Source organism: Erythrolamprus reginae, chromosome 3 (assembly GCF_031021105.1).
Source record: "Erythrolamprus reginae isolate rEryReg1 chromosome 3, rEryReg1.hap1, whole genome shotgun sequence".
Lineage (NCBI taxonomy): Eukaryota > Metazoa > Chordata > Lepidosauria > Squamata > Dipsadidae > Erythrolamprus > Erythrolamprus reginae.
This window is the reverse complement of record NC_091952.1, coordinates 134,968,820-134,993,117: the sequence shown is the minus strand read 5'-3', so window position 1 is coordinate 134,993,117 and position 24,298 is coordinate 134,968,820. Positions and strand designations below refer to the sequence as shown.

The window sequence follows — 24,298 nt, the reverse complement described above, 5'->3', positions numbered from 1 at the left end:
AAAATTAATCCCTACAGTTAATACTGAACCCAATTATTTTCTCCTGGAAATATACCAGAGCCATATTAAAAAATAACCTAAATGGCAGGTAGGAGGGATGCAGGATGACCTTGCAGGATGCACTGAGAGCAGTTTTTACCACTTTGCCCATGATTTCCCAATCTTTTATCTTGAAGGAGATTTTTCAGTTTTCCAGATGATTAATGTAATGGTTATCAAGATCATCCGTCTTGCTGTCACTTGGGCTAGAAAAAAATATTGAGAGAACTCTGATTTGTTTCATCCCAGATCTCAGGCACCCCAGACTGATCATGTGGAAAACCTTTAAAGGGCACCTGTGATGATAGACTGTATCTCTGGAGGAACTGAGCCTTCCAAAACAATGGAATGACTTGTATTCATTAACTGATTGAAAGTATATGGAAACATGTTATAGGCTTATAATCTTGAGAACACTGTACAGTATATCCCCACCCACATGGTTGGCATAATAGGCAAGAAGACCAGAGATGGATCGGAATAAACAATCTTAACATCAATATTGAAGTTCCTCAGCATAGCTCTCCATGGATCTCCAAAATTACTTTAGAATTTGTTCTGGCCAGTTCAAACATGTGATTTCTTGGAAAAGATTACCTACTACTTTTCCAGTTTCTATTGATGATGCATTTAACATTGGACTGGCAGAGCAGGATTAATTCTGCTCAATTAAATTTTCTAATAAGATATAACTTTTTATAAATATTATCCTCTATGCAAATATAGATGATATACAGTTCATTCTCAAGTTAAAACCATCCATTTAGTGACTGATATTACAATAGCACTGAAAAAGTGGCTTATGACTGTTTTTCACATTGCAGCAAACCCTGGTCACATGATAAAAACTCAGACACTTGGCAACTGGCATGTATTTATGATGGTTGAGTGTCCTGGGGTAATATGATCACCTTTTGCGACACTCTAATGAGCAAAGTCAATGGGAAAGCCGGATAAATTTAACAACTGCAGTAATTCATTTAACAATGGTGGCAAGAAAAGTCACTTAGCTACTGTCAGGTTTGGAAAAATAAATTTTAGGGTTAATTGTGATCATAAGTTGAGCACTACCTGTATATACACTGCTCAAAAAATAAAGGGAACACATCCTAGATCTGAATGAATGAAATATTCTCATTGAATATTCTGTATCAAGTTGAATGTGCTGACAACATGAGAAATTGATTGTTAATCAGTGTTGTTTCCTAAGTGGAGTTTGATTTCACAGAAGTTTGAGAGTTATATTGTGTTGTTTAAGTGTTCCCTTTATTTTTTTGAGCAGGCTGGTGCTTTTGTCCTTGTGCTAAGGCAAACACAGCGAAACCTGAGCAGCCTTCTCTCTTTAAATACTGGTGGGTGGGTGTGGTGTGCTGGCTCAGCAGCTTCAAGCTGTGTTGAAACTTCGTGGTGAGTCAGTGGGGTAACACCTGGGGTCATTGATGTAATTGATGTATGCTGATTAGTTGATGTTTGTGTATTGGGGTGATATCCTGAGTAGTTGGAGCTTGCAGGCTACTTAGCTGTTTTGTAATGTGTGTCTGGGGTGTAACAATTTTTGTTTGGCTGCGAGTTTGTGGTCTGGTCATGTGTTTATGGTGTTTGTCGGTTTGCTTTGTGTGCATGTCAGAGGGAGCTGCAACAGTTGGGAGCACTGCGATAGTTTGGCTTCTGGGTGGTGGTTGTATTTGGTCTGTAGGGTGGGTGTGGGTTTGGGTCTGGTGGAGGTGATTGGTGGTAGTGTCCTGTGTTGTTCTGGGTTTGGTTTCAGTTTGTATGGCTGGGATACATTTGTTAATGAGGGCTGGTTTCCAGATGTCTGGTAGGCGGGAGGTATATTGTGGGGGTGTTTTTCTATCTCAATGGCTTCCATGATTATTCTTTTATTGTAGTGTTGTTTTGGAAATTAATTTAGTTCTGTAGTTCTGAAGTATTGGAAAAGGGAGGAAGTTTTTTCTTTTCTTAATGCGTTCTTATGTTCTGCAACACATGCATTTACTTTCCTATTAGTTTGTCCAAAACTAACAGTCTTTTGCAGGGGGAAGTTAATTGTTCAAGAGACCAGCTCTCCAAAACCAGCACACAAGTTTTGTGCTGGCAGTTTTGATCCACGTGAATGGCTTTTATTATGTGAAAAGCAAAAACATAACTTTTTTAATTTAAAAAAATCCCCAAATCTGTACAGGCAATATCTTCGTTAGAATAAACAAGAGCAGGAAACAGTATGTACATTGTCAAGGTGCAAGGATTGTGAGGTTAAAATAGTAAACAGGAAAAAAAAACACTGGCTGGACTTCAGACCTACACTCCTTTTGAGCAAAAATGTGTGCATGTGCACCAGTGTGCCTTCCGCCCTCTGTCCTAATGTTTCTCTCCTATTAGTATCATGTATATAAACATTGTTATATCTTTGTATACTACCAATACCACTTGACAAAATAAACAAATAATATAAACTAGATAAACTAGAAAGCCATTTTGCAACTGTTTACCGCACCAAACCAATACATTTTCTCATATTGTATCCATGCACCTTCGGCTTTTAGTCACGCCAGCCACATGACCATGGGGCTGTCTTCGGACAGTGCTGGCTCTTCAGGCTTTGAAGTGGAGATAAGCATCACCCCCTAGAGTCAGGAAGACTAGCACATGTGTGAGGAGAATCTTTATTTTTACCTTTATACACTGTTTAGTCTGAGGGCTCACTTATGTTACAAGTGTGAACTCAGAAGCAGATTATCTTATTTATTTATTTATTTGAGTTGGAAGGGACCTTGTAGATGATCTAGTCCAACTCCCTGCTCAGGCAGGAGTCCCTATACCAGAGGTCTTCAAACTTGGCAACTTTAAGACTTGTGGACTTCAACTCCCAGAATTCTCCAGCCTGCTATGCTATGCTATAGAATTCTGGGAGTTGAAGTCCACAAGTCTTAAAGTTGCCAAGTTTGGGGACCCCTGCCCTATACCATGTTGGACAAAATGGCAGTCCAATCTCCCCTTGAAAGTCTCAAGTGTTGGAGCACTCACAACCTCTGCAGGCAGGCAAGCTGTCCCACTAATTGATCACTCTCACCATCAGAAAGTTCTTTCTTATTTCCAGGTTGAATCTCTCTTTGGTCAGCTTCTATCCATTATTCCTTGTCTGGCCCTTCCATTACTCTCAAGTAATGGAAGACTGCTATCATGTCTCCCCTGGTCCTTCTCTTTGTTAGACTAGCCATGCCCAATTCCTGAAACCTCTCTTCGTATGTTTTAGGTTCCAGTGCTCTTATCATCCTGGTTGCTCCCTTCTGCACTTTCTCCAGAATTTCAATGTCTTTTTTGTAGTGTGGTGACCAAAACCAGACGCAGTACTCCTGTTAGTACCTCCCTAGTCCTTGATTGCCTGTCGGCGACTACTTCAGCTTCAACCACAACACAAGAGCACACAACAGATTTAAACTTAATATTAACCGCTCAAAACTTGACTGTAAAAAATATGACTTCAGTAACCGAGTTGTCAAAGCATGGAACTCATTACCGGACTCAATAGTGTCATCCCCAAACCCCCAACACTTTACCCTTAGATTATCCACGGTTGACCTATCCAGATTCCTAAGAGGTCAGTAAGGGGCGAGTACAAGTGCACTAGAGTGCCTTCCGTCCCGTCCTATTGCTCTCCTATATCTCCCATACCTTTCTTCTATTCCTTTATCTCTTCTTCTATTCTTTCATTGATATGTTTTATTCCTATATCTTCTCTTCTATTCTTTCTTAAATATATTTTACTATGAGTATATCCTCTATAACCTTCATTATCTATTTTACCATGTGTATACCCACTAAAACCCTCATTGTGTATTGGACAAAATCAATCAATCAATCAATAAAAACCCTGGTTCAGTTAACTACAGGCCAAGAGCATTACGGGAACATAGCCAAAAGGTATAAGTAAAACAGACTGAAAGGCAGAGAAGGAACCACAAAGCAAAGTTCGCTGCCACATCACTCATGCCTTAAGAAAAGGGAATGTAACAGGGGCTATTGCCAGAGCCAATGTCAATCACATGACGGAAAAGGAGGCGTGAGACTTTCCCGCCTCTCCCTCCCAGTGACCACGACGCCAGCTCGTCTCCCTTCCATCCTGCCTTCCTTAAGGCGCGTAACTTTTCTCCTCAAACCCCGCCTCCTGGTTTTGAGCCAGTAACTTTCCGTGTCCGTTCCGGTGAAGTCTGACGTGGCTACATTCCAGAGTCATCACCCCACCCAGTTAGTGGGCGAGAGCGAGGCCGAAGCCGCGGGTTCCTCCTCCTGCCTGGTTATTGGTTAATGAAGCCGAGGGGGGCGGGGCTTTGAAGGAGCTCTTGATAGGCTGGCGTGAGAAGAAGGAAAAAGATGAGCCGAGCTGATTTTTAAGTGGGGTTGTAAAAGGGGCTGCCTGACGCAACTGAGTGGCCGGCAAAACGGGCGAGGTTTGCTCTTTTCCTAGAGGCAGCGTTGAGGCGAGCTATGAAAAAGGGGGGGTGAGTTGCATTTTTGTAAATTGGACATTTCTATTGGGGACGAAAGGGAGCCACAGTGTCTGGAATTATTATTATTCATTTGGGTTGAGCTTGGTGAATTATACTGTCATTGTGTGAGGTTTCTAATTTTATGCATGCTATTTAAAAGTTGGTCTTTAAAACAAGCTACTAATTTTACTTAAGTTATTAAGTTATGGTATCCGTACCTTCTAACCAAAGGAAAAGATGAGTGATCCTGATGGATGTGTATTTTTTAAAAATCAATATAAATGTCATCCTTATAAATAAGCACTGCACATGATATATCAGGTGTAATTCTATCTAAGTGTAAGGTGCATTGAATAAGACTAGGATAGTATAGAACTTAAAACAGGACCATGCCGATAAGTTGCTGCAGCAGAGCTGACTTTAACCCTTTTAAACAATTTATATGCACAGGTGTTGCAAAACTGGAACGTTGAATGCTTCTTCCCAGCAAATGCATACGTTATAATTTCAGTGGATCTGCGAATTACAGCAAAACATCCAAAATATTTTTATGCTATTTGTAAAAAAAAAAAAGGGCAGTAGAATCTTTACCATTTTTATATATGTAACAACCTGAAAGAATGGTACCACTATAAGCATTGTAGAGGCAATAGGAGCATTTGGGGTGGAGGAAGATTAAATGTTGGAATGTCAGATAATTATGCCATATACAGTATATGCAAATTCAGTTTGCTATAGTCATTTGTTAACGAATGAACATGTTCATGCTAGTGACAAAGGGAAATCACTAAATTGCCAATGCTTATAGCTTGACTCGTGGGTAGTCTGGATAGCTGTCTAGGTTATGTTTTTATTTTTGTTTGTACTGAAACTGGGATAAAATAAAATTTTGTGTACAAATCTAAGCCTTTGAAAAATCTATTGTTGCTCTGGCTATGATTTGACAAATCCTGTAGAATCCTATATATTATTTTCACTCTCCATTTTGGAGAGTGCTCAATATCTCTTGCAGGAAAAGAAATCCATTCTCCAGCAGATGGTTAGCACTGACAGAACTAAAGTAAACAATAGCGGAATTCATAAGTTAACATCATACATTCGTAATATTCACTAGATTTACATTTTGTATTTTGTACAAATTAGTGTATAATTTTTGGCTTTATATTTAAATTCATAAATTTTGTTCTTGTTCAATCATATTTGGACTCAGATGCCTGTTATCAGATAGCTGTTTTCTACTTCTCCAGAAGACCATATCACACAGTTTTAGTGCATCTCATTTTAAATATTGGGTAAGATCAAGGAAATATGTATTGGGTGCTTGCAGAAGACTGAAGCCTCTACTTATCTCATAGTTCTATATCAGAACTGTGTTTCATGTTAAATCAGGAGCACTGAAAGTGAATAAGGAGCACTACGAAGAAGTTACTCACAGAAATATAGGAACGACACGGAAGAAAAAATTCTCTGGGAGGACTTTTCCTGTTGTAGATGATTTTCAGTATTTTTTATTTTATTTTATTTATTCATTCATTCATTTATTTATTTTGTCAAGTACATATTGGTGGTATACAAAGATATAATAATATACATTATACTAATAAAAAAAGAAACTTTAGGATAGGGGACGGAAGGCACGCTGGGGCACTTATGTATACCCCTTACTGACCTCTTAGGAATTGGGAGAGATCAGCAGTGGATAGTCTAAGGGTAAAGATTTGGGGTTAGGTGATGATACTACAAAGTCTGGTAGTGCGTTCCATGCATTAACTACTTGGTTACTAAAGTCATATTTCCTGCAGTCTAGTTTAGAGCAGTTTATCATTGTATTTAGAGTGTTTATTATTGTAGCATTAAATAATGGGAGTGGAGGAATCCTGCAGTGTTCATGCTGCTTATCCAGCATGCCTAATTTTTTCTCAAAGTCTCCATGAAGTTATGTTAGAGTTAACTTCACAAATGAGTGCTGGAAAAAATGCAGAAAAACCATGTACAATTAGCTTCATAAATACATTTTTTCTCTCTTATGCAGGGTCATGGACAGCAACATCAATATCCATGTGCTCCAGCACTGCTTGGCTGAAGCAGGACAAAGCCACCTTCTTCAATTTTGGGAAGAATTAAATGAACTAGAAAAACAAGAACTATATAAAGAATTAAACAACATGGATTTTAAGGAGCTGAACCAGGCTTTCAAAAAAGCCATGTTAGATAGTAGTCATTTATCAGGGCAGGAAAGCATGGATGCAAAGATGGAACCTGTGCCACGTGAGGTCCTTGGGAGTACAACACGTGACCAAGCTCAGCTGCCAGCATGGGAGAAAGAAGGTAGGTGTAAGGATCCAACAGGACACATAGGATATTTAAGAAAGTAAACCTGTAGCATGACATGACATTGTCTAGGGAAGACTTCCCCAATCAGCTGCTTTCCAGATGTTTCATTCTATCACACTTGGGAGAAAACGAGTTTGCACAAACTGGCCTAGATAAACAAAAAATAAAGTGGGATCTCTTCTAATCCAGTTTAGTCAGAGAGCTCAAAGGAGTCCCTCATTTCAACTGTGAGCTTCAAATATTCTTATTTATTAGTCCACTTTTTGCAAATCAGTTGGTAAATATTCAAGTGGTTAATGAAGCTGTACTTTTAACATTTTAGATATAAGTTTTACTTGATTATGAGGTTATTGCTTTCCTTATTATTAAATTCTTTACAGTAGCTAGAGATTGATAAACAGAACAATGGACAGCAAAATGAATTGTAGCAGAGTCAGTGCAAACTCCTACATTTGGATAGGAAAAAACCAAAGGTTTGAATAATGGGTGTGTGTGTGTGTGATAACTGGGACCAGTATTTGCAAAAAGGATCTAGATTCTTAATGGATCACAAGCTGAATATGAGCCAATGGCATGTCACAGCTGCAAAAACAAGCAAATGCAATCTATACCATACCAATCAAACTATAAAATCAACATCAAAAGAAGTAATTTCCCTTCTATTTTGATTGCTTAAGCTATATCTAGAATATTATATACTCATTTTTCACATTACATTTTGGAAGGGACATTGACAAACTAGAGCATGTCACAGAAAGGGCAAATGAGATGATAAGAAACTGAAGAAAAATGTACGTACTGGCTATTGTTAGCCTAGAAAGGAGCAGATTGTACAATGACACAGTAGCTACTTTCAAGTATTTGAGAATCTAACACAGAGGAAGAATTCTGCAGAGCTGCTCCAAAAGACAACAATATGTTTAAATTATTGGGAAACAGTTTTTATGTGAACATTAGCCTAATGACAAAAGCCATTTAAAATGGAAACAGATTGCTCTAGGAAAGGGTGGGCTGTTTTTGGCTGGAGATATTAATAAGACTGAATGGCCATCATCTGAAGATGTTATGCCTGTGGATTTCTGCACTGATCACAGCATTGGATTTTATATCTCTAAGATCCTTAAATTATATGATCTAGGATAATTATTTAGTGAATTTAGTGTGTTTTGAAGAATGACCAGCACTAATACTGAAAAAATGTAAAACCTGAAGAAAAACTAGTATTACAGCTTGAATCAACTGAATTTGATAAACAAAACCTTTATCTTTAGCTCAGTCCCCAGCCATTAGAATTCTGCATTGCTTGCTGGAAAAGAGCAGATCAAACCAGTCAATTGTTTGAATTGAGAGATATTTAAAATGCTAGAAAGTCAGGTTTTGACAATACAGCATTCAGGCCATTGAATACTTGCAATATATGTAGGTACTACAGTGCTGCAGAAATTAAGTTAAAAAGTTAATGCTGCTGTTTCATATCAGTTCCTCATCTGTTTACATCTACCTATGGAATCACTTGTACTGGAATGCTTCAATAGTTTCAGCCACAATTGAAAGCAGGAAGTACTCTAGGAAGATTTCACCTTAGAAGTGTTATGGATATCTATTTTTCCATTCTGTGGTTAGAACGGTTAAAGGTTTGGTTTTAGAATAGGTGCTTTCCATCCTATGTTGGGGGGGAGGGAGAGAGGGGGATGAAATATCTAGCAATAATAATGGTAATATCATTCAGAGATGCAGATCTTTTTTTCTTGTGTTTACAGTAAAATTTCTTAAGACTATGCTGTTCAAACGTAGAATAAAATGTCTATGAAGTGGCACTTGAGATCAGATTATTCCCTTTCATTTTTTCTTTTTGGTTTAGGTCTCCAACAGATTTCTCAGAGTAAAGTTGCTGTTCTTTTGTTAGCTGGTGGGCAAGGGACAAGGCTTGGTGTCTCGTATCCCAAAGGAATGTATGATGTAGGGTTGCTCTCCCATAAAACACTGTTTCAGATCCAAGCAGAGCGTATTTTAAAACTGCAGCAGCTAGCCGAAAAGCAACATGGCCTTCAATGTGTTATTCCATGGTAAGGATTTCTTGTCATTTCAAAATGAATGCATATCCTAGATATATTTGTGTCTGACTTTAATGAATTATGACTCTCTTATTGGTCTGCGCAGGTATATAATGACCAGTGGCAGGACAATAGAACTGACTAAAGATTTTTTTCTAAAACACAAATATTTTGGTTTGAAGAAGGAGAATGTGATCATCTTCAAACAAGGAATGCTGCCTGCCATGGACTTCAATGGGAAAATTTTCCTGGAAGAAAAGGGTAAAGTTTCTATGGCTCCAGGTAAGATGTAGACCTCTTTGATTTATAAGCATGAATTAGTAACTCGGGATTGAAATAAACTTTAAAATCTTGTTTGGGTAATTATCCATAGTCTAATAGTGTTGAGATATAGGCAGTTAATCAGATCACTCTGAAAAGGTTGATTGTGTATTGGTGTGAGCAGGAATCTGCAATAAAATCAGCAGAACACAAAGTTATTTGAGTAATAAATACAGTAGTACCTCGTGATACGAACCCCTCGTCATACGAACTTTCTGAGATACGAACCCGGGGTTCGGAAAAATTTTGCCTCTTCTTACAAACTTTTTTCGCTTTATGAACCCGCTTCCTGAACGCCGAACAGAGAAGTTCAGAAAAAGTTCGGGTTCGGGTTTGGGAGACCGCCGAGAAGCCACGCCACCCGGCTGTCGTCTTTTGAAACAGCCGGGGGGGCTTCTCGGCATCCTCCCGAACGCGGAACCTGAACTTTTGCCAAACTTCCGGGTTTGGCATTCGGGAGGCCGCTGAGAAGCCCCACCGCCCATACATACATACATACATACATACATACATACATACATACATACATACATACATACATATATTTCTCATACAACAAAGCCAGGATTACTGTGTTGTTTGTGTTGTTGTCATAGGTGTGCTGATTGTTCAGAAAATGATTTTTTCACTATCATTTACTATGTTTATTATTATCATATTTGCAAACAGTCACTATCAGTTACTAAATGAGGGCTACCTGTAGAACCAGGAATGAAATGTTCTCTGTACTGTATTGCAAACCTTTACATCTGTATATCAAATGTGGCTTGAAAAAAGTCAGAAATGCTAAAAACAAACAAACGAAGAAACAATAAAGTAGCATTTTCTTTTTCCCCCTAAAGATGGCAATGGGGGTCTGTACCGAGCTTTAGGAACTCATCATATTATAGAGGATATGGAACAACGAGGAATTGGCAGCATACATGTCTATTGTGTGGATAATATTTTGGTAAAAGTTGCTGACCCTCGGTTCATTGGTTTTTGTATACAGAAAGGAGCAGACTGTGGAGCTAAGGTAACAAGTGACTGAAGAGTTGCTTCCTCCTTACTTTCCTAGCCATTATAATATTTTTAAAAATGGAAAAAATAAATAACCAAGGCCTTTATTGCTACTATTGCTACTCATGATTTCTTTACTACAGGTAGTGACCCCTGAAAAGCAAAAGATAATTACCACTTCAATGTTTTCACTGTCCATTCTAATGTTGGTTAATGTACCTATTATGGTTGGTTTGGGGTTTGTATTTAATCTTAATTCCATTTTTTTCATTGTACTCTTTGACTTTCATTAATACAACCTACAGTATATTTTGGTCTATCAGGGAAGTGTCATCACCATGTCATGGACTACTGATGTTTCTTCCTCCAATTTTAAAAGCTCATTTTTATTTTCCCAAAACAACCTTTCTCAATATATATTCAGCATATACATTGAATAAAAAAACGAACAGCATTGTCTCACTCCTTTACTGATCTGGAAGCAGTCTGTCACCTGTTCCATCCAGATTGTGATTACAGGTTTCACCCTGGAATTATGAGATATTCTGGGGAGTCCCATTTTCCTAAGAATATTCTGCAGCTTGACATGATTGACACATAAACTTTTTTGTTAATCTGTAAAGCACATATTGATTTATTTTTAGTATTCTTTGTCTTTTAAAATTATTCAGCATGTATCAGCCATAATATTTTGTATTCCTTGGCTTTCTCTAAAGTCAGCTTGAGCATCTGGAATCTCCTTTCCATGTATGGAATTTTGGATGATCCAAAATTAATTTAAAAGCTATTTTGGATGACCCTAGGCATTATTTTGCTGGTATGTGAAATTAAGAATACTGTATAGTAGTTTGCACAAACACTTAAGTAGGCTTTCTTTGGTAATGGTATGCAAATTGACTTCCTCCAATCTGCCTTCTCCAGATTTGCTGGCATCGTTTTGGTTAGAAATTTTACTGATTGTTGCTCTGTTCTTTCGTATATTTCTGTCGATATTTCACCATTCCTGTAGCTCTCTGACTTGGTAATTGTCAAGTTCTAATCCTAGAGGTTCTTGTTAAAGGGGAATATGTTCTAAAGTATTCTAAGGAATTATCTTGGATGTTGACATCTCTCTTTTTTATCATGTGATCTTACTTAAATATGTTACCTTCTATGTATTATCTTCCCCTAGCATACCAATTCAGGGTCAGAATTTTCTTCTGATTCTGTAAAATAGAAATTATAGTGAATTCATAACTTTTTAAAAAAATAATTTATCCAGAGTGGCTTGCTTTTTATTCTGAGATAAGAGTAGGAATAGATGTGTGTTTTAATTATGTCTTGTTTGGTTGATTTGATTAACTAATAATTCACCAGCTATTTAGTAATACAATATCTGCTCTTTTTGTAAATTAGTTTCTTAGTTAGGTTGGGAAGCTGTATCCATAATGTAATAAGAAATTCACATGGATGTAATGATCAGAAATGACCAAGTTTGGCAGGAAGATTTATTCAAGATTATTTTGCTATGACACCCTCCTGTGGTGAGAGAGTGTCTCAGAGATAAAACAATATGAACTGGCAACATTTATAATATTACAGAGATTGTATTCGTTGATGCAGCTTGCCAGTTTGGAAGTTTTGGTTATCTGATATACCTTTCCCATTAGTACATGCAGTATTTGAGATATGTATTATTTCAAAATAATACATATTAAAATTATTTTGTTTTGCTAATGCTCGTTGAATTGCTATAGATCATTTGCATAGCTTGATCCCATCATTTAAAGTTTTCTTCCTTATGCTAATATATATATTAAACTGAGAATAACAGTTATTGTATTTGAAGAAGGAATTACATTCCATCAAAATATTTATATATCACAGTTATTTACATCAATTCAAATTATTACAATTCTGTTTTCTACCCCACTACAAGGTTGTCGAAAAAACTAACCCGACAGAACCAGTTGGAGTGGTGTGCCGAGTAGATGGGGTTTATAAAGTGGTGGAATACAGTGAGATTTCTTTGGCCACAGCCCAGAAAAGAGGTTCCGATGGCCGATTACTTTTTAATGCTGGCAACATTGCCAATCACTACTTCACATTGGAGTTTCTAAAAGATATTGTCAAGTAAGGACTTTCTTTAATCATGCTGATCTATGAAATGGTGTTCTAAGGTTATTTCTGTTCTTCATGCTAAAATACGTTCTTTTTTTAAACTTATGTTTGCTATGGCACAGCCTATACTACTCAGGATGGTTCAAACCAAGAAATAAAAACTATTTAATTTTAGCATACCATGAAAGTATCATATAGGCAATACTCACAAATTGCACAAGGCAAAGAATGCTGCTGGTAGAAAACTTTTAAAAATCTTTTAGGACATAAAAGATTTTTGTGAGCCGCCCCGAGTCTTCAGAGAGGGGCGGTATACAAAACTAATAATAAATAAATAAATAAATAAATAAATAAATATAGAATGTGATTTTATTTTCCTTTCCTCTACCCATTTTTTTAAAGGTGCTAGTCTCTTTTTGTTGAGGATTTATTCTGATCTCCTGATCATGGTTGCTTTTTCCTCCTTAGTCCTTTTTGAGCAGGATATTATTATATTTATTCAGTTTTATTTTCAAGGTTTAATCAAGATGGTTTTATATTCAGTTTAATTTTTTTGGTGTGTTTCTTTATTTGTTCGATTAATGATTCCAGGTTTGGCACTTGATCATCTATATGTTTAGTATTACATGACATTGCTAATGATGTCCTGACAGGAAAAAGAGAAGTGATGGGGTAGCACAGTTTCTGGTATTTATTTATTTATTCCATTTTTATGCTGCCCTTCTTCTTAGACTCAGGGCAGTTTACAACATGTTAGCAATAGCACTTTCTTTAACAGAGCCAGCATATTGCCCCCACAATCTGGGCCCTCATTTTACCCACCTCAGAAGGATGGAAGGCTGAGTCAACCTCGTTGAAAGCTCAAGGTCAAAATCCATACAGTATCTTAGATTCTTTCAGAAAATGTGTCAAGAGATTTTAGTGCATTGATGTTTACATTAAACTGTAAACAAGATAAGGGGCAGGAAGAGATTACAAGCAGGGATGAGCCCTAATTGACAGTATTTAACAGTAGTGCTGCTTTATTACAGGAGTAAAAAGGTGGCTCAGTTATCTAGTTTTGGAATAGCTATTATTTGCCTGCCTGAATGATGGTATTTTAAAAATGGAGATAGACCAATTGATAAGCCAAGCTTCTTACTCTGCTGACTCCCATCTTGATGTTTCAGTGATTATGAACCTCAGCTGCAACATCACATAGCTCAGAAAAAAATCCCATATGTAGACGTGACCACAGGAAAAGGTCTGAAGCCTGACAAACCAAATGGAATTAAAATGGAAAAATTTGTATTCGATATCTTCCAGTTCGCTAAGTAAGTCCCAAGTGATTGACTGACCTATTTTGTGTGCATATGCGTATAATTCTTCGCTTTATTTTTGTTTTGAGATTTCTCTTTCCCCCACCCCACCCTACTCCTGATTGTATGAGATTATCATTTTTGAATGCAGCTAAGAAGCTGAGCGGTCTGGAAACATTATGTTATGAGGAACTGGTAAATAGAAGAGTAAGATGGGTGGTTAAGCATGGATCAAAAAGGGATATGCTACATATAATGTTCAAACTAGATTGTGTGGCATTTGTAGGACATGTATGGTGTTACAGAAAAATGAGGAACAGTAATTTGTCCTGAAGTTGTCTTGGGAACCAGTCATAAGCAACAGGAGGAACAGATATGATTTTAAAGAGGAGAAAGCAGATATTAAGTGGCCATCCTGTTTAGGCTGAAGCTCAAGGCAAACGCCTTCAGAGACTCTGCAGTGTCAGTTTATCTTTGTGCCTATCTAAAGGAAGGACTACAACTAGCTTCAGCAATTGCTATAAAGTTGGTAGGCATTTTAGTTTTGAAAGCTTTGAAAAAATGTTTTGGGTGAAGATAGAAATGTAATTGTAGAAATGTTTTCTTCCCCTCTGTTGACTTTTTCTTGGCATATGAGTTTATTGCTAATGTCCATCTATAGGACTGTAGTTGATAGTACCGCGTTTCCCCGAAAATAAGACTCTGTCTTATATATTTTTTGCCACCAAAAAGGCACCAGATCTTATTTTGGGGGGTGGGTTGTTCACTAACTCACCTCAGTTGCAACTCCTGCCTCATTTTTGCTGCCAGAGGCCTTCGGGAACTTCTTCTGCAGCCGGCATGGCTTTTTTGAAGGCCTCTGCAGCCCTATAACCAAGCTATGGAGCCTCTGTTATTGTCTGCAGAGGCTCTCAGGAAAGCCTTGTTGGCCGCGAAAGAAATGGGATGGCAAGGCAGGTGTCAGGGTTGCAAGGCCTGGCTGCAACTGTCTGGCAGCTCCACACCCCCTTCCCCACTCTAGCTTCATTTTTACCCATGCACCCTGGAGCCTGCGGAGTCTTAATTAGGGCTTATTTTGGAGGTAGGTCTTATATTGGGCGTACATGTAAAAATCAAGCTAGAACTTACTTTCAGGGTAGATCGTATTTTTTGGAAAAATATGGTAGTAGGAGCAGAAAGTGATTCAAATCTCTACACTTGACCAATCTCAACTTTATTTTGAATCCAGGAACTTTGTGGTTTATGAAGTGCTGCGAGAAGATGAATTCTCTCCTTTGAAAAACGCCGATAGCCAAAATGGCAAGGACAATCCCACCACTGCGAGACACTCCTTGATGTCACTGCATCACTGTTGGGTTCTCAATGCTGGTGGACACTTTGTGGATGAAAATGGAACACGCCTGCCAGCTATTCCACGGTTAGAAACTTTGTGTAGTCTGCATGTAATTCCAGTTCAACTGAGAGAACATACACAGTTGTATTACCAATGTTCCAGAATGCTGATTGGGGAATTTTGGTAGTTGAAGATCAACACTTTAAAATTTCCTAGTTTGAACAACGCTGGTCTAGCCTATATGCTCTGTGTCTGAGACCAGAGTTTGAACATGCACTCTTGGAGAGAGAAAGGTTTTGGAAGAACAAAATCACAATAGATGGGCCACTAAATTGGTACAAAGTAACCCCATTTGTTTGTACCTGTATGCTCCCAAACATTTGACTTTGGAATCTTGCCTCCTCAGTTATTTTTCATGGGAGAGATGGCAATAGTTCATTTGTTTTGATGTAGAAGGAACAGGTGAGAAGAAAAAGTCAGATGACACGGTATAGTGTTAAAAGCTCATCACCTTTATTATATAGCAAGAAAGGTTGAATGTTTGTGATACACATTTTCATCTGGCTCTAAAAAAATGTCCCAAGAAACATAGTGGAGTTGAGTATCAAGGTAAAAAAAGATAATGATTGAAGAAAGATCTCTGAAATTCAAGGAAAAGCAGTGTTTTGCTCTTCAATTATTGCTGAAATAACGATTTGCAACATCCCTTATTGCTAGGCTGGGTTCAGCTTTGGGAGTGACATTTTAATAACACCTAGAGAACCACAGGTTGCTCAATACTGATATCAAATTGATATCAGAGATCCAGTTTGGTCTAGTAACTCAGGCATCAGGCTAGAAATTTGGAGACTCTGAGTTTTACTCCCACCTTATGCTGGATTACCTTGGGATACTCACTTTCTCTCAGTCCAGTTAACCTCACAGGGTGGTTGTTGGGGGGGGGGGAATAGTGGGAGGAAGGAGTATTCTGTATGTGTTCTCCCCTTTAACGTATGTATAAAAAAATAAGTGGGTTATAAATAAAAATAAAATCCTTAAAAATAGGGTTCTGGATTAAAAAAAAACTGCAATTCAATTTGGTATTCCTCAACTCAGAACCACAGAATTCTGAGATCCAAATTTTAGTCATTAAGCGATATCATTGTTAACTGAATCATCATGTGACTGGACCCAATTTTATGACTATTTTTACCATGGTTGAGCAAATTATAAAACAAATCCTGCAGTCATTAAACAAATCTGGCTTCCCCTATTGATTTTTGTAGAAAATGGGCTAGGAGTTCGCAATTCACAATCATGTGACTCTAGAATGCTACAGTCATGGTAAATGTGAGCTTGGTTGCCAAGCACCCAAATTATGATCACATGGAACAACAATTATAACTTTGAGGACAGATCATAAATTACTTTTCAGCGTTGTGATAACTTCAGATTGTTGTTAAACAAATGGTCATAAATTGAGGACTACCTGTGTGCTTCCAACCTCCTTTTAAATAGATGAGTAGAATCTGCCCACTCCATTCTTCCTATATGATAGTTGCTTTTTTAGATATGGCACACTGCCTGCTCATTAATCCTTTTTTTCCCCATATGACAGCAACACAAATGGAAGGTCAGATGTGATCCAAGCTGATGTCAAACCCAAGTAAATATACTGTCTCGGGCCGCTGGGAATGCATGGTGATGGGTCTGCTTGGGTACTGGCTAACACACCTCTCCGTAGCATGTAGGGTCTTGGTACCCCATCTTTTTATTTGGTATTAAATACAACAAACAATTCTTTTTTATTTACTTCTTGGGACCTATGAAACAATGGCCAGTGGCTACCTTAGATTCACTTCTTGGAAGACCTTACTCTGCATGTGTACAGCTTTTTTCGCGCCTATGAAATCTGTGGCTTTTAAAATTTAAATAGCAAGCTTTGCTGGCGGTCTGCTCTGAAAATATAACACCATTATTGGGATGGGGGAGAGAAAATATGCTAATAATGCTAGCCCCCCCCCCCCCGGTTGATGCAACTGCAGTGTTATTTTTAAAATCTGGGGCTTGCAGGGAGGTCGGTGCAAATGTATGATTTTTGAATGTTATTTTTACTGCATAAAACTTTCTGAATTCTACTTTTCATCTTGGGAGCAGGGGGAATGGAGAATATAAGGATCTTCAGATTAGATTATGAAGAAAAAGAGATAATAGGAAAAGGAGCACTAGTGAATGAAGAGGGCAGCAAAGGGAACGATCCAAAGGTGATTGAGGACAGAATAGAAAGGTTTTGTATTTACAGATATTAGCTTATTGAATAGGTATTTAATAATTCCTTGAGATCATTTTGTATTTATAGTTGTTCTGTCATATATCCTAAATGTTACTGTTTTGTCTTATTTGAAAGCCAGTCTTGCAGGAAGAGATAATATATACAATAATTCTAGTTAACAAAGGTATAGGTTCCATATTTATTTATTTATTTATTTATTTATTTATTTATTTATTTATTTATTTATTTATTTATTTATTCCAATACATAATACACATTGAAGAAAATAGATATGTAGTAATATAACTAAAGAAATAAATGGAAGAAAAGATATAAAAGTATAGGTGAACAAATTTGAAAGGAAGAAAAGATAAATGAGATAAGGAGAGACAATTGGACAGGGGACGGAAGGCACACTGGTGCACTTATGCACGCCCCTCACTGGTCTCTAAGGAACCTGGAGAGGTCAATCGTGGATAGTCTAAGGGAGAAATGTTGGGGGTTAGGGATTGACACTACTGAGTCAGGTAATGAGTTCCATGCTTCGACAACTCGGTTGCTGAAGTCATATTTTTTACAGTCAAGTTTGGAGCGGTTAATATTAAGTTTGAATCTGTTGCGTGCTCTTGTGTTGTTGCGATTGAAGCTGAAGTAGTCATTGACAGGTAGAACGAAGCAGCTCATTTTGTCTTGGTTATTCATTGAAAGTGTTCATTGGCACTGCCCAGGATCAAAAAAAGAAGAGTAGTTAGTGTTCTTTCATCCCACCCAAGCTCCCTGGTAAATAAATGAATTTCACTGTCTGTGGTCATTGGATATTTAATCAGGGCCATTTATCACTATAAAGATGTGTATAATTATCAGAATGTACAAATACCCTGTTTCCCCGAGAAAAAAAAATACCTATCCTGAAAATAAACCCCAACTTTTTTTTACATGTGCGCCCAATATAAGCCCTACCCCCCAAATAAGCCCTAATTAAGACCCCTCCCACTCCAGGGTGCACAAGGTGGGGCGAGGCACACGGGTAAAAGTTAAGCTAGAGTGGGGATGGGCAGCGATGGGCTGCCAAAATTTTTACTGTCACACTGTGGGCGTAGCTTATTTTAAGGGGTCTTGTGACCAGGTAGGAGTGGCTTGCTGGCACATAACCAGGTGGGAGTGGCTTGACAATCATGTGAATGGAGGCTTAAAGGTCATGTGACTGAATGGGAGTGGCTTACCTGCCACTATTAGTTTTCAAATAGGTGCTTACACTCTTTTTCTGTTGATTAAGTCACACATTATTTGAATAACCACAAAAAGGACAAATGGAAGACAGCATTATTTGTTGAGGATCACAGTAAGGTTTTGTACTCAACTCACAAGGTTCAGTATGATAACAGGTTAGGCAAGTAGCTCAATTTTCTTTAATTGCTATAAAACTTCATTTTTAGATAATGATTAAAATGATTAAAGCTTTTATGGGTAAAAACATGCTATTTAATTATTTCCCATTTTAAAAGTAATTAAGGATCATACTAAGGTACTAGAGAAGGAAGGGCAATAAAGAAACTATTAAGTATTCAATAAATAGGGCATAAACATTACCCCATTGTGTCCCCCCACCCCACCCCCAGAACTGCCCTACTATTTACCTTTGGACAGTTGCAGACAGGCCTCTCATATTCCGACACCTGCCTTGCTGGCCCATTTCTTCTGCAGCCACAAGGTTTTCCTAAATGTCTCTGCATCGACCCAGAGCTCTGTTATCAGCTGCAGAGGCCTTCAGGAAAGCCTAGCCAGCTGCAGAAGAAGTTCCTGAAGACCTCTGACAATGAAAAGGAGGTTGGGGGGGAGGCAACACATGCAAGTGAGGTGAGTCAGTGGAAGACACACACACACAAACACACACACACAAACACACAAAGACCTGGTGGCAAAAAAATTATAAGACTGGGTCTTATTTTCAGGGAAATATGGTAATAGCATCTTAAATGGGCTAGGGACCTTTTGTATCTTTCCACCGAACATCTCTTTTATGGTAGGCATAACAGGACTTTGGAAAGACACAGTTCTCTAGATCAGTGTTTCCCAACCTTGGCAACTTGAAGATATTTGGACTTCAACTCCCAGAATTCCCCAGCCAGCATTTGCTGGCTGGGGGATTCTGGGAGTTGAAGTCCAAATATCTTCAAGTTGCCAAGGTTGGGAAACACTGCTCTAGATAGACATCTTTTCAGAAGATAAAGAATGTTGAGAAAAAAACCTCCCCATCTTTCCAATAAAACTTGGGAATGAGATTTCCTTCTTGTTCATGCTGTGACCTAGGGAAAAGAGAATATTTTAATACATAATATTCTCCAAAGCTAAACAGAAATCGTATGAGCCACCATCTTCCCCTTTCAATCCTTTGCAAAGGGAACCTGTGAATGCTGGAAAGATTTTTATCTTTTAGGTACAGATAGTCCTCGACTTGCAAGCATAATTGAACCTGGAATTACAGTCAGAGGTCACTGTGGTCCGATGGGAAGGCATCATATGACATGATTTTTAAAATATTTCTTGCAGCAATTGTTCAGCCGATGCTGCATCTGTTAAGTGAATGGCATGGTTTTTGAGGAATCAGTTTTCCCCAATGGGTGTTTTTTTGATGGAAACTAAGTAACTCTGGAAACCAGCAAAAGACATTGCAGATCATGGTCATGTGACCATGGGAACATTGCAAATGGCCATAAAGTTGAGCTAGTCACCAAGTGTTTAAAATGCAGAACACATGACTGTCGTAGCTGTCATAATTTCAAAAGCAGGTCATGAGTGGCTTTTTAGGGGACTGTGTAACTTCGAACAGTTGTTAAGTGACCGGTCCTAAGTTGAGGACTATCTATATCTACATTTTCCTTGCACTCCAGTTTGGAAATTGAGGACTATCTATATCTACATTTTCCTTGCACTCCAGTTTGGAAGATGTAAAAAATAAAATCAAGCTGTCTCCTGCTGTTGTTTTCCCATTGGTGTAAGTGAAAAAAGACACTTTTCACTCTGTGTTTCCTAGAAAACTCAACCAAGAGGTGAGATACACATATTGCATTGCAGCTTAGAAAATAGTGGTTTCTCATGTTCTTTTTTGTTGTTGTTGTTTATTTCAAGTTGCAATATTAATTTTTGACTTACATAAGCTTTGGGAGACAGGAATTCTTCCTCAAATGCTTGGAGATTTAGAACAGAGAAGAAATGACTGCTGGAAACCTTTCATGTTTCTTAACATGTGCACAAAGGAAAACATTGAAATTGCACTGTACTTCTGGTGATTTTGAGGTTGTGTCCATGTGGTTTTTTGCAGCAACAAAGGACTGATTTGCAGTCTCCTGAATCCAAGATACTTTTAAAAAATTACTTTCTTGTCTAATCTGCAGACCTAATAAATATTTTACCGCTTTTTATCACTATGCCATCACCATGTCTGATCTGCTCAGCTTTTAAGACCAATCCAAGCCATCTAGGTACTTCTACTAACTCACTGAACATCTGCATACCTCAGCAAATAAGTGAAAGTTTTTCTCTATCACCCAGCTGCTTGTCCTGAGAACAAATTGAGACAAGGTGAAGAGGTAGAGATGAGATTACCGGTAGATTTTGAAGAGATGTTCCCAGATGGTCAGTAGAGTATTCTGATATGGACACATAGTATGCCTTGATAGGCAATAACTTACTCTTTTGGGAGTATTGGATAAGTTTTGACCCAATGATAGACTTCTGCCAGCATTTTCTGATTTCAGTGAAGTAGTTGTGACTCCCCCCCCCTACTGACATTTATTTTTTATTAAATTTATATACCACCTATTACACTGTTCTCTGCAACTCTGGATAGAACAATCCACTATCTTGTTAGGAATTCATTAGTTGACTCTTAAACATGTACAAAGTATGATGGGCAAGCATGTTTATGCAAGAACAGTAGAGTGAGAAATAGTGGGTGAAAGAAATTAAATGCACATGATAAGAAGATAAAAAGAAATAAAACTTGTTTACACTGACACTTTAAGTTTGTATCTCTGCAAATTTTTGCTTCCCTCATATCTGTACTGATTTATAAACTTCTTTCGAACTCATACTGTGCTTCTCACTCCTTCTCACACACTCATTGACCCACACAATGCTTACTGTGCATCAGTGGTGGGTTGCTCTCGATTCGGACCAGTTCTTAGAACCAGTAGCGATGATGGTGGGAGGCTCTGCCCATCCACCTGTGACGTTTCTGCATGTGCGAACTGGCGGCAAGCAAATTCGGAACCCACCACTGTTGTGCATTCCTGTAACCTTCTCTGACAGCCTAAGGTATATCTCATGCTACCTTGCACATCCTTTTCAGCTCTCATAGCACCTGTTATGCATGCTTGTGAGTCTCCGTCCATCCTCCCCAACCTGCATGATGCCTCTCGTACAACATCATGTACCCTTTTGCATCTTCCCTGGCCCACACGGTATCTCTTGTGCATCCTCCCCACCTTACATTGTTCCTTTTCCACCCTTCACTTTCTCCGCCCAACAGCATCTACTTGCCTACCTGCCTGCCAGCCTGGAACTTCCAACTTCCTGCTGGCTTCCCCATTGACTTTTCTTATGGGAAGCTGCCAAGAAATGTTGCTGTGAAATGGCCACAACTATGCCAAATTTCAATCCCAAAAGAGTAATGGGTCCTGGATTTTGGATGTAATATATCAGTTATTAATTTGAGGTGGCTTGTTTCAGAATGTTTACCTTTATGATGTACCACTTAGCACAATTGAAATGACAAGCAGACACAAGAGTTTTGATATGGTATGATACAAAAAACTGAGGGTTGCTTAGGTTTTCAACATTTTTCTCTTTTTCCCTGGAGGGAAAATGATATTTCTTGAAATATTGCCACTCTACTTAGTGCATAATTCTCTCTCTCTCTCTCTCTCTCTCTCTCTCTCCCCTCACCTGCTGCTAATACTATTTAGATTTCTGCAGCACTAAAAACAAGTTTTATGATGAGCAGAGAAACACATTCATGCCTCAACAAGAGTTTGCCATGTGCACAAGTAATATAGCAGTATTGGTGTACTTCTCATTGTGAACTAACACCTTTTCTTTATCATTGTTCCTTAGTTTGAAAGATGCAAATGACTTGCCAATTCAGTGTGAGATTTCTCCTCTTGTCTCCTATGGGGGTGAAGTAAGTTGCTATGGTATTCTAAATTCTTTTTCTCCTCCACCTATCTTCTCCTAAACGCCCCATCCTAAAGTAAAAATTCTGCTTTATGGATAGTAAGATTAATAAGCCCTGGTCGTGCAATGGTTAGAATAGAGTATTGCAGGCTAACTCTGCCCACTGCCAGCAGTTTGAACCTAAATGACTGAAGGTTGATCCAGTCTTCCACCCTTCTAAGCTTGGTAAAATGGACCCAGATTGTTGGGGGCAATATGCTGATTCTATAAACCACAGAGAGAATGCTGTAAAGCACTGTGGAGCAGTATATAAGTTTAGTGCTATTGCTAAATATGAATATAGATGATAGGCCAAAGTTGAAACAAGCAACCTCTGTAAAAGGAATGTAATGTAATAATGGGAAAGTTAATATTCCTGAGACTCATGGCAAAAGTCTCTGGCATTTAATCCTTGTTTCCCATACTTGAATTGTGAGTAGAGAGGGATGTTTAGTTGCTGAACACTCTATTACAAATTTCAATGGTTTATATAGACATGAGACATGGTGTTAATATAATTATAGCACTCAATACATTTATGGATTACTACTTCCTTCCTACTTGGTATTGGGATTTGTATTATATTTATATTATTGTAAATTAGACTGCTAAACTTGCTAACCTAGCAAGGCTAGCTATTTTTAGCTATTGGAGGCCTTTAGTCTTCCAATAGCTAAAAATGCAGGTTTAAAACATCACTCTTACAAAGCTGTCTCGTAGAAGATTGGGTAACCAGCTAATTACAATACTGTTGCAAGCCATCATAAGGGGATTTTCATCAAAAATGTTCTCATATACTATAATTATGAAACAGTAATTGGACGTGTGAGTTTGAAGGTTTAACACGAATATATCAAATGCTCCTAACACTTGACTTTCATCCCCATAATAATCCTTAATGGAGGATGATAATACCTTAAAGCATATATCTAAAAATAGGATTTAGAAAGCTATATTTAAGGCCACCCAGTACAATCTGAACAGGAATTTGAAACTGATTTTCTCAAATGGAAAGTCCAAATTTCTTATTAGATTACATTTGATGGTTAAATTTGCTGTACTGATACTAAATTTATCCTGAATAGTTTCTGAGTCTTTCCTTTTTTCTAGGGATTGGAGGAGCTGGTCAAAGACAAAGAATTCCATGCTCCTTTGATTATAGATCAAAGTGGGATCCACTTAGTGAAGAATGGTGTCCAGGAGAGATCATCTTTCTAGTCTGGGATTTTATGATTCTTTCGTGTCAGATTGAGTATTTAAACAAAGGTTTCACTATCACCTTGAAGAATCTTCACTCAAATTGAGTTTCCTTAAAAATCAGTAGTAGGCTGCAAATAAGAAAAAATGCCCAACATGACTTCATCATGGAATCTGGAGATAACTATTTATATAATTCTTTAATGTTTTAAATGGTTGCTGTTTCAAATTGCAGCACCTATTCCGTTACATGCTGTAGTACTTGAAGACAATCCTTTATTACAGCTGTAAATGGTCTCTAAGTGGTACGAGGGTTGGGACACTTAAAAACTTATTTTTAAGTGTGTTTTTTGCATTTGGTATCTGTGCTTTACGAATAATTATATCTTGCTGGAATTGCACAGTTGAAACACTAAAAAAGTAATACAATTGAATTAAAAAGAATTAAAATGTTTTTCCTAACATAATGTTTCTTGACACTTCTTTATTACTTGACTTATATTTATGTTACGGCAGAGCTTGTTTCTGTAGGAAAGGGCTCACTGCAGTCAATAGGGATCTAAGGAATGCATTCTCTTCCCAAGAATTGTATATAGAGCAAGACTAGAACAGACTCTCTCAAACGATGTCTTGAAACTATGTTTAAGGAATCATTGCAGGAAATAGCCACT

The 24,298-nt window shown here is 37.9% G+C and overlaps 1 protein-coding gene across 2 annotated transcripts; it reads left to right on the top strand.

Moving 5' to 3' along the window:
- Positions 1 to 4,271: 4,271 nt before the first annotated feature.
- Positions 4,272 to 24,089, top strand: UAP1 (UDP-N-acetylglucosamine pyrophosphorylase 1). 2 transcript variants are annotated; one of them, XM_070746719.1, is made up of 11 exons: positions 4,272 to 4,538; positions 6,559 to 6,854; positions 8,722 to 8,926; positions 9,021 to 9,196; positions 10,078 to 10,250; positions 12,153 to 12,346; positions 13,504 to 13,647; positions 14,861 to 15,049; positions 16,563 to 16,610; positions 22,332 to 22,398; positions 23,541 to 24,089. In XM_070746719.1, the coding sequence occupies exons 1-11, from the start codon at positions 4,525 to 4,527 to the stop codon at positions 23,646 to 23,648; spliced, it is 1,614 nt and encodes a 537-aa protein (XP_070602820.1). In that variant the 5' UTR covers positions 4,272 to 4,524; the 3' UTR covers positions 23,649 to 24,089. The 2 variants fall into 2 exon arrangements, with proteins under 2 accessions (XP_070602820.1, XP_070602821.1); XM_070746720.1 differs by lacking the exon at positions 16,563 to 16,610 and having other exon boundaries at positions 4,347 to 4,538.
- The last annotated feature ends 209 nt before the right edge of the window (positions 24,090 to 24,298 follow it).